The 9,603-nt window shown below is 34.3% G+C and overlaps 1 protein-coding gene across 5 annotated transcripts; it reads left to right on the plus strand.

The window, feature by feature from the left end:
- The first annotated feature begins 144 nt into the window (after positions 1-144).
- Positions 145-5,587, plus strand: LOC11433617 (ATP-dependent zinc metalloprotease FTSH 4, mitochondrial). Of its 5 annotated transcripts, none has more exons than XM_039834295.1 (7): positions 145-328; positions 1,734-1,821; positions 1,935-2,186; positions 2,743-3,134; positions 3,878-4,354; positions 4,528-5,387; positions 5,420-5,587. In XM_039834295.1, exons 1-6 carry the CDS (start codon positions 257-259, stop codon positions 5,353-5,355), a joined length of 2,109 nt encoding a protein of 702 aa, XP_039690229.1. In that variant the 5' UTR covers positions 145-256; the 3' UTR covers positions 5,356-5,387; positions 5,420-5,587. The 5 variants fall into 5 exon arrangements, with proteins under 5 accessions (XP_039690229.1, XP_013454173.1, XP_003616029.2 ...); XM_003615981.4 differs by having other exon boundaries at positions 146-328; positions 2,743-2,877; positions 3,028-3,134; positions 4,528-5,585; XM_013598719.3 differs by having other exon boundaries at positions 4,528-5,585.
- Positions 5,588-9,603: the final 4,016 nt, after the last annotated feature.

Here is a 9,603-nt window from a genome sequence, read left to right on the forward strand (position 1 = left end):
GCCCCTCCCCTCTTATGTTAGTATATTTTAACAATAGAGAGGAGAGGAGTGTAATTCAAGCATTTTGTGAAAAGAAAGTGTAATTTACTCTTTTTATAATAAAATTGGGAGGGAATAGTAAATAGATAATAAGTCAACTAAATGTATGGGAGTGAGTTGAAATCAGTTAGAGGTTGGTTATTTCTTTTTACATTTCCATTTTCATCATCATCGTTATTATCAAGAACGCCATTGATCACATTCTTGTTCCTCTCACATGGCGGCATCGACGCGTTTAATAACGCAGCAGCTGCTTACTTGTTCAATCCATCAAACTCGAATGCAGCAGGTCACTTCTTTTCATGCTAGTGCTACCTATTCAATACATTATTATTATTTTTTTAATTTTTTTTTTTAATTTTAGGAAAACAGCTTCTTCATTCAATAGATTAAGCAACAAACATTACAAACAAATTGAGACACTTGAATTGGATTTTCGAAAATCAAACACAAACATAGATTGTTCAAAAGCCAAAAAGACATAACCAAACTAGCATCAGTTCAGTTCATTCAACCTGGCGATATAAGAATGAGAATCCACAGTCTTTTTTCCAATCCAGTTACGGATAATTTCTTTGACTTGTGTTCGCACAATTCAACTATCATTGGTCTCAAAATTGTCCAATTGAAAGCTGGTGGATGAGTAGAGAGATTGTTGCAATGGGGACCAGCCTCGTAAACTGGATACTTTGTTCCAAAAGACATAACCCTCATGGTGCTTTTTGTCAAACAACTAGAGTGCAGCCTTAAACCAGAAAAAGAAACTCCATGGTGGCTTTGGAGGTGGTCGAATGAGTGCCAAGAGTGCAGGTGTAGCAGCAGTAATGGATGCAACATTTTTGTCAAGCTTCTCATAGTTCGGTGGCGGTGGCTCGGGTGGAGGTCTTTTAGTCGAAAGAGGAAGTTCATGTTTGGCTTGCGGTGGCCAGAGAAGATCTCCTCTTGGGGTCCACACCACCATCAGATCTGGACTTTTGTTATGGTTGTCGCAAGCAGGAATGATGGAGGTCGTGGATAATGTTGGTGGAAGGGTTACAGTGGTGTGGGATGGCGTATGACCGAGGCATGATGGCAGTGAGGTGGTTATGGAGAAACATGGCCTTGAAAGGAAAGGGGAAGAACTAGGAACACCTAGGAGTGGTGACCCATATGGTCGGGGAAGGCAGATCACGATGATCTGGGTTGTTTTGCCGCCGCTGAAATCATGTTAAGTTTTAGAGAGAAAACACATTGGCTATTTTTTCTTTTTTTCTTGAATTCGATGCAATGCAATACTGTTCTTAAACGTAAAACGAGCAAATTTCAATGCATATGTGCGATCAATACAAGTTCATCAAAACTATCTATAGATCATGTTTGGATAAATAGATTATTTGCAGATTATAGCACAAGCGCTTATGCATAAGCTAGTTTTATAGCAAAAGATAAATTAAAGTTAATTTACTTTTGTATATGCTATAAATTATTTTAGTAAACTATATTAAATAACTTGAGAAAATAGGCTGAAAAAAGCTTGTGAAAATTGTCTTAAGATGTTTTCGTAAGTTCTTCCAAGCTTTAATCTTTTGCTTCAATTTTGATTATTCTTGGTATACTAATCAGGCAATTATCATAATTGGACTGCAATTTCCATCTCTGCTCTATATCTTGTATTACTTTTATTTGTCATATGATCTTATAAGTTATTTTTGCAGGTTGAAAGGCGTCAATCTGAATTCGGAAAGGTCAAAGAATTATTGAGTAGAAACTATGTATCTCACAACAAGTTTGAGGGCTGTCCAAGTATGAAACTTTTGTTCCCTTTTCATATTTAGTTCATGCCTATTTGATGTACCTAGAAAACTATTATTGGCTTTAGATATTGCTTTGATGCACTTACTTTCAAATTTATGTAGAGAATAGGCTTTTCATTTCCCAGTCCAGGTATCTAGGAAATCTGGTCCGACCGCTATGCGGTTCATCTGAAGCAGAGAAATCCACTTCTCCTAAAGAACTTTACGATGAAAATGATCCTGAAGCCGTGATTAGGGCATTTGAAAGCAACCCGTCTCTTCATACAAATTATTTGGCATTTTCTGAATATGTTAAAGCATTAGTAAAAGTTGGTAGGTTGTCTGAAAGTGAATTTCTGAAAACTTTGCTAAGAGGTAACTATTTGGTTAGAATTGCTCAATTTCTCTTGTCTGTGTTTGCATGTGATTGTGCTTTGCTCTGTTTGACCATATTTTGTGGACCCTCTAACCCTGCTAAATTCCTCTGTGTATATGGTAAATCATTTCATTTGTTTATTGCCAAGTGTCAACAATCCATTTATGTGGTAGCATTGATCGGAATATTTTTTTGGAGATTATGAAGTTTCATTAAAATCTTACACTTCTAATCATTCCGAAGAAGTGACTTACACTTTTATATTTGTTGCAATGCTGCAGGCCTTCAGTCACAATTATGATACCTCTTTTGACCTTTTATTTAGTGATAGGAACAAGTATAATTTCATAAAACTTGAATTTCATGGATGTGTGAAATCATTAATCTTAAATAGATCCATGTTGGAGTCTGCAGAATTCAAAACTCGGCATTGCAATTATGCACTTGTCGAAGTTTGTTATTCTGCTTCTTTTTCAATCAGCTCTTGGAATATTCCTTTCTTTTGCTTATTTTACCGACCATAAAAGTTATAACCCGAGGTATATGAATTTTCAGCTATTTCTAATTCAGCGAAAAAAGAAGAAAGTAGTATAGGCGGCATTGCGGCTCTTACAAATGTCGGAGAACCTACAAGAGATGGGATTCTTGAAACTACAAGTGCTCCTACTGATATGGTCGCTGCATTAGAAGGTGGAAATTTCAAAGAGCAGTATGGCATACAATTTGGTTTATTGCAGTGGCCTTCCACTGAGTTTAATTCAATCATAAATCTGAATTTGATTTGCACATTCTCTGTTTTGTTATTCACCCTTTTTTTTTATATTACTTTTATGTACAAAGAAGTGCAGCCCAGTCTAGAGACAAGTACTAAACTTAGCGATATGAAAGGTGTAGGCGAGGCAAAGGCTGAACTTGAAGAAATTGTTGATTACCTAAAAGATCCTAAGGTAGACTTTTCCAGCATTAATCCATGCTCTCTTGCAAGCATTTCTCGCACTCTAGCATGAAATAGTTATTTGATTTACATGTGTCCTAAGCTATTCCAATCTCGTTGATTACTTATTTGATACCACGAGAAGTTTTATTATTCTTTGGGCGTGTATATGTTGATACAAAGTTATTAAACAGTGATCATTATTTTGTTGATGAGAAAAAAGCTGTTTTAATGCAAACAGAAAAAAGTAAAAGTTGTTGATAAATCAGTTCTATTGCTCTGGATAATAATTTCTAAACAAATTGAATATATATAGCACACACACTTATCCTTATGCTTGCTTGACATTTTACCTTAGTTGGACTGAGTTAGTAAGCAGAAATAAATGTAAGGAGAGTGTGGCAGCGGCCGTTGACAGAAAAGCAGTAAGAAAAAGAAGAAAGGGGTTGGATGATGCTTTCTGACCAAGAAACCCCAAAACAAATTCTGCCAGATTCTCATTTCTGTTTCTGTTTTTTGTTTCTTCAAATTTTCAAATTCTGCTACTTCAAATTTTTGTACATATTCTTTCTCCTTTTTATATTTTATGCTGTTATTTTTTTATCTTTTTCTAATGCTGTATTATCTTTGAAATCAATGCTGCATTTACTTTCTTTCATACTTTTCAAGGTATATTATATATACTTTTTTTCACGACCACATTCTAGCCTGTATTGTTCTGCACTATCTTTAGATAACTCTTTTCCCTTGTCACAGCACTTTACTCGTCTTGGTGGCAAACTCCCAAAAGGTATTTTGATTGTTGGCCCGCCTGGCACTGGTAAAACAATGTTGGCGAGAGCTATTGCTGGAGAAGCCGAGGTTCCTTTCTTCTCAACCAGTGGACGTGAATTTGAAGAGATGGTTGTTGGTGTTGGTGCACAAAGGGTGAGAGATCTTTTTGCTGCTGCAAAAAAACGGTTGCCTTGTATAATCTTTATTGATGAGATTGATGCGTTTGGTGGAAAACTAAATTCAAACGACCAAATGTACATGAAGTTGACTTTAAATCAAATGCTTGTTGAGTTAGATGGACTCAAACAAAATGAAGGCATAATTGTGATTGGTGCTACTAAGTCTCACAAGTTAATAGATGAGGCTTTGTTGAGACATGGGCGATTTGATCGCCTTGTTGTTGTTCGCAAACCTGATGAAGAAGGACGGCGAGAGATTTTGGAATATCACATGTCAAAGGTATGCTTTTACTCTTGAAAAATATTATCTTGGGTTGGATGGCTTAAGAACTTTTTGAGGCACGTGTGAATGTGCACAATTTTGAGATATATTAAGGTTCTGGAATATAGAATTGTTAGAACTTAGAAGGAAACTTTGAATGTGTGTGCGTTTCTTACTCCAATACAATACAGGTTCTGAAGGCAGATAATGTTGATCTGATGAAGATTGCTCAGTTTACACCTGGGTTCTCTGGTGCTGGCCTTGCAAACTTGGTTAATATTGCTGCCCTGAGGGCTGCAAAGGACGGTGCCGAAGCCGTGAGCACACTTGATTTAGAGTTTGCACTGGACATGATTATAATGGGAAGTCAGCGCAAGTCAGTTGTTATATCTGAGGAATCAAGAGAAAAGACTGCTTTCCATGAGTGTGGCCATGCCTTAGTTGCAATTTATACCGATGGTGCGAATCCAATTGACAAGGCAACTATTGTTCCTCATGGGGGATATCGTGGTAGGGTTTATTATTTGCCTCGTGACAAAGATGAGAACAGGCTCTCTCGTAAACGGATGCTTGCCAAACTTGATGTTAGCATGGGAGGTCGGGTTGCTGAAGTGCTAATTTTCGGACAAAGTGGAGTTAATGCCGGTGCATGCTCAGATATTTTTAAGGCAACTTCTCTGGCCAGGAGAATGGTTACCAGATATGGTATGAGTACTGAAGTTGGACCCGTCAGTCACGATTACTTCGATAACGGGAGAAGTATGAGCTCAGAAACTAGGCTGCTTATTGAGAAAGAAGTGAAGAATTTGCTTGAGAGAGCTTGCAACAATGCAAAAACTATTCTAACCACCCATCAAAAGGAGCTTCATGTGCTTACAAAGGCTCTTCTGAAGCATCAGACACTTACAGGAAAACAGATTAAAGATTTACTTGCAAATGGGCAGTCACGTGTAGTCAAAGCTAAGGCTAAGTTTGGATTGATGATATGTGATGGAATGGAATGGAATGAAATTGAATAAATTAAAATTCCATTGTTTGGATAGTCATTAAAAGAGTGTACTGGAATGGAACTCAATGGTATGTATTCCATCACTTACACTCATTTTGCTTACCATCCGATTTGGGCGGAATAAGATGGAATACTCAGTTAATTAATTTTGCAAACTACTAAATTACAAATATATCCCTTACCTTCTCTACATAATTCTGTTCCCTCTATTCTTCACTTCAACAAGTTGTTTTTCTTCGACATATGCAGTGTGTTGGTCATCATTATAAAATTTATCAATCGTAAAAGCATAACAGTTCTCGTAGTGATTAATTACTTGCTTGCGTTATTTTTTATTTAAAGAAAATAGCTTGCTGCACTTTTTTTGGTCAAGCTTGCTGCACTTTTTAATACCTGTTATTAATAATTAATTGTCATTGATCATTAGCTTTTTCCATTTCATCCTATTATATTCGAGTATAGTTTCAGAAAATGTAACTTCAACCACTTGCTATTATAATTATATGTTTTTTTGGTACAATAGTTATGTGTTTTCTAATCATTTTAATAGAATATAAATGCTTTACTTTTATATATTAGTATTTTAAATTAAAGAAGGGTAAATTTGGAATAAAAAATTTATGACCCATTTCATTCCGTCAATAATCCAAATAATGAAACATAAATTTGTTCCGCTCCATCATAAAATATCCAAACAATGAAATGAGCTATCTATTCCATTTCATTCCATAATGTTCCTTTATGCTCCGCTCTATTACATTCCGTTCTATCAATCCAAACAATGCAGCTGACGAGGCCGAGGCTTCATGTAACACTCCGTTTTCCCAATATAAAAATTTCATAAAAATAATCAGAGTATTCACATAAACGGAATGTCACATTCTTTTCTTAAAATCATAAACTGAATAAATAATTATTTATCCTTTAAAATTCAATAACAAAATCTTTAATACTTCGCAGCGGAATTTATTCAATAACTAAACAGTCTTTGGCACAAAGGCCTCTTCATAAATGTCTCATAAAAATCCAATCTAAAAACATAGTCATAAATCTTCAAAAACAATACGTAAGGAATAGAAAAGCAATAATAAAGTTCTCATCCCGTTACGTATCAGAGCACCTAAGACACACGAGAGAGAAAGCTCACACGACAAATAATAACTTGGCAACTTAAACATCTTTGACTCGACAAATGCGACTCCAACTTGACTATGCAACCTAGACCTCTTATATGCATGTGGTACCAATCTAGGGCATCAAGCCCCCAACGTATTTGAGCGTAAATAGGCTCTCAGGGCATTAAGCCCTCAACTTATTTGAGCGTAAAAAGGCTCTCAGTGCATCAAACCCTCAACTTAATTGAGCAAAGGCTCCAGGGCATCAAGCCCCCAACAATGAAATGCTAATGCATGGACTCGACCTCTTAACATCTTAAATCGACAACCTCTTATATAATCCAATAATTTGGAACTTCATCATCTTAATCAACTTAGACCGACTCATACAACTTAGTTAAATAACAACAACAACACAACAGTATACAAAAACAGCATGACATAATAATATCAAATCCAAGTCAACAACGTCTCAATTATTCACATATAATTCAAGTAATGCATATACAATTATATCACAATATAACAACATCAAATAATAATCAACATCTTAAAACATCATATATACATATAACACTTCATCAATCATGGACAATATCGTATTCACAACATATACATACATATACTAATTCATCAATCATAAACAACATCATACTCATAAACATATACATTCATATACTAATTCATCAATCATATTCAATTATTCACAGTGACCTACGTGCAGTAATTTGACTATAACTCAAGTTCTATAAATCCTTTTGAAGTCAAACCAACGGCATTAGAAATCTAACATTCATACCTACAACTTTCTTGTTTACACCTAAGACCAATTCTGTACCAATCAATACCAGTTTTCATTTCAAATTCGGACAAAGTTGTGCTGAAATTCATAAAAATTCATTGTGACTTACGTGCAGTAATTTGACCATAACTCAAGCTCTATAAATCGTTTTGACGTCCGACCAATGGCATTAGAAAGCTAACATCCATAAATACAATTTTTGTGTTTACACCTAAGACCAATTCTGTACCAATCAATAACAATTTTCATTTCAAATTCGGACAAAGTTGTGCTGAAATTCATAAAAATTCACTATGACCTACGTGCAGTAATTTGACCATAACTCAAGCTCTATAAATCGTTTTGACGTCAAAACCAACGGCATTAGAAAGCTAACATCCATACCTACAACTTTCGTGTTTACACCTAAGACCAATTCTTGACCTATCAATACCAGATTTCATTTCAAATTCGGACAAAGTTGTGCTGAAATTCATAAAAATTCATTGTGACCTACGTGCAGTAATTTGACCATAACTCAAGCTCTATAAATTGTTTTGACGTCAGACCAACAGCACTAGAAAGCTAACATATATACCTACAACTTTCGTGTTTTCACCTAAAACCAATTCTGTACCAATCAATACCAGTTTTCATTTCAAATTCGGACAAAGTTGTGCTGAAATTCATAAAAATTCACTATGACCTACGTGCAGTAATTTGACCATAACTCAAGCTCTATAAATCGTTTTGATGTCAGACCAACGATATTAGAAAGCTAACATCCATACCTACAACTTTCGTGTTTACACCTAAGACCAATTTTTGACCTATCAATACCAGATTTCATTTCAAATTCAGGGCAGAGATGAAAAGAAAAATCAGAAAAAGCAACCTATATTATTCAACTTCACTTTCATTCAAAATCATCACAATCACCACTCTTAACCCTAATTCTCAAATTCTCAAAAACTAAAACTACAACATGTTAAATACAATTTTCAGAATCATAAACTCAAGATTATTGAATGTTAGTCTCATCCTTACCTTGGAATATAAAAATCGCAGCTTCCTAGGTCTCTCACCCTTCTCTTGGCTTTTTCTCCCTTTTCTCCAAAATTGATCGTACATTATGTTTTTCTAGTCTCTCCTATTTATAACTTTTCTTTTCTATTTTATCTTATTTCTCTTTCTCCCCTAAAACTCTCTAAAATCTCATAACAACCCCTAAACTCAATATTATATTCTAATATTCTAATATATATATATAATATAAAATATTTCTATAATAAATATATTTCTATAACATATATATTTCTAAACCAAATAGCATATATATTATTCTAATAAATACCAACATATAACATAACAAAATATCACTCATCAAAATAAATCATATAAATCACACAAATCATATAAGTATATTCTAAACTCATTAAAATAATCAAATAATTAAAGAGGGCGTTACACTTCAGATGCCTCGACCAATGCAGCTGAAGCTGGACCTTCTCAGACCTCTTAAAAATTTGTATATATCATAAAAATATTTTTTATGTTAAAATAGGTCTAGTGTATATTTAATTATTAAGGGAGAGGTTTGTAATTCAAGCATCTCATAAGAGAGAAAAATTATAAATTTTACTTTTCAAGGGATGGGAGTGTATATAAACAGAAATCCAAGGGTGTAGAAAAATCTATAAAAATAAAATAAAAAGGAAGTAACTATTACAATTTTCTATTTTGAACGGATTGGTTTATTATACTCTCCTAAATCACAAATACATATATATTTTATATTTTTTTATTTAAACATTTTTTTAGTCAATATTTTTTTGAGAGGTTATAATCAGATACGTTTTATACTCTTTTAGAGAGTTCGTTGAAAAGAGAGTATTCTAACATTCATTTATCTTTCCTAGTTAAATTCCTAAGCTGCCTCTAACAATTATGAAGTCGCGAATGCGAGTGTGCATTATCTTGACAAATTTGCGGGAATATCATGTAATTCTAACAAGTTGTTAGAATTACATGATATTCCCCCAAATTTATCAAGATAATGGACACTCACATTGTTTTTTTTATATCGATCTAGGATCCTCAAACTCAAAGGAAAATGTTGATTAGTACTAACTATGTGTTTGGTAACCCGTTTTCAGCTTCAAAACGTGATTTTTTTTTTTTTTGCCAAACTGCGTTTCTGCATTTTCCATGTTGTTTGGATGAATGAAAAAGTCGGTTTGTAAAACGTGATTTTGGTTCAAAAAGCTTGTTTTCCTGAAGCTGAGATTTGTAGCTTCTGCGGCTGGGAAAACGTGGTTTCAACCTTTAATTTTTCAAGTGACCAATTTACCCATACATTCTT

This window comes from Medicago truncatula, chromosome 5 (genome assembly GCF_003473485.1).
Source record: "Medicago truncatula cultivar Jemalong A17 chromosome 5, MtrunA17r5.0-ANR, whole genome shotgun sequence".
NCBI lineage: Eukaryota > Viridiplantae > Streptophyta > Magnoliopsida > Fabales > Fabaceae > Medicago > Medicago truncatula.

Excerpts from the sequence above, each read along its gene's own strand:
- LOC11433617 (XM_039834295.1), top strand. The coding sequence starts at position 257 with ATGGCGGCATCGACGCGTTTAATAACGCAGCAGCTGCTTACTTGTTCA. Across the intron at positions 1,822-1,934 it reads CAAGTTTGAGGGCTGTCCAA|AGAATAGGCTTTTCATTTCC; the intron begins GTATGAAACTTT and ends AAATTTATGTAG. Across the intron at positions 3,135-3,877 it reads ATTACCTAAAAGATCCTAAG|CACTTTACTCGTCTTGGTGG; the intron begins GTAGACTTTTCC and ends CCCTTGTCACAG.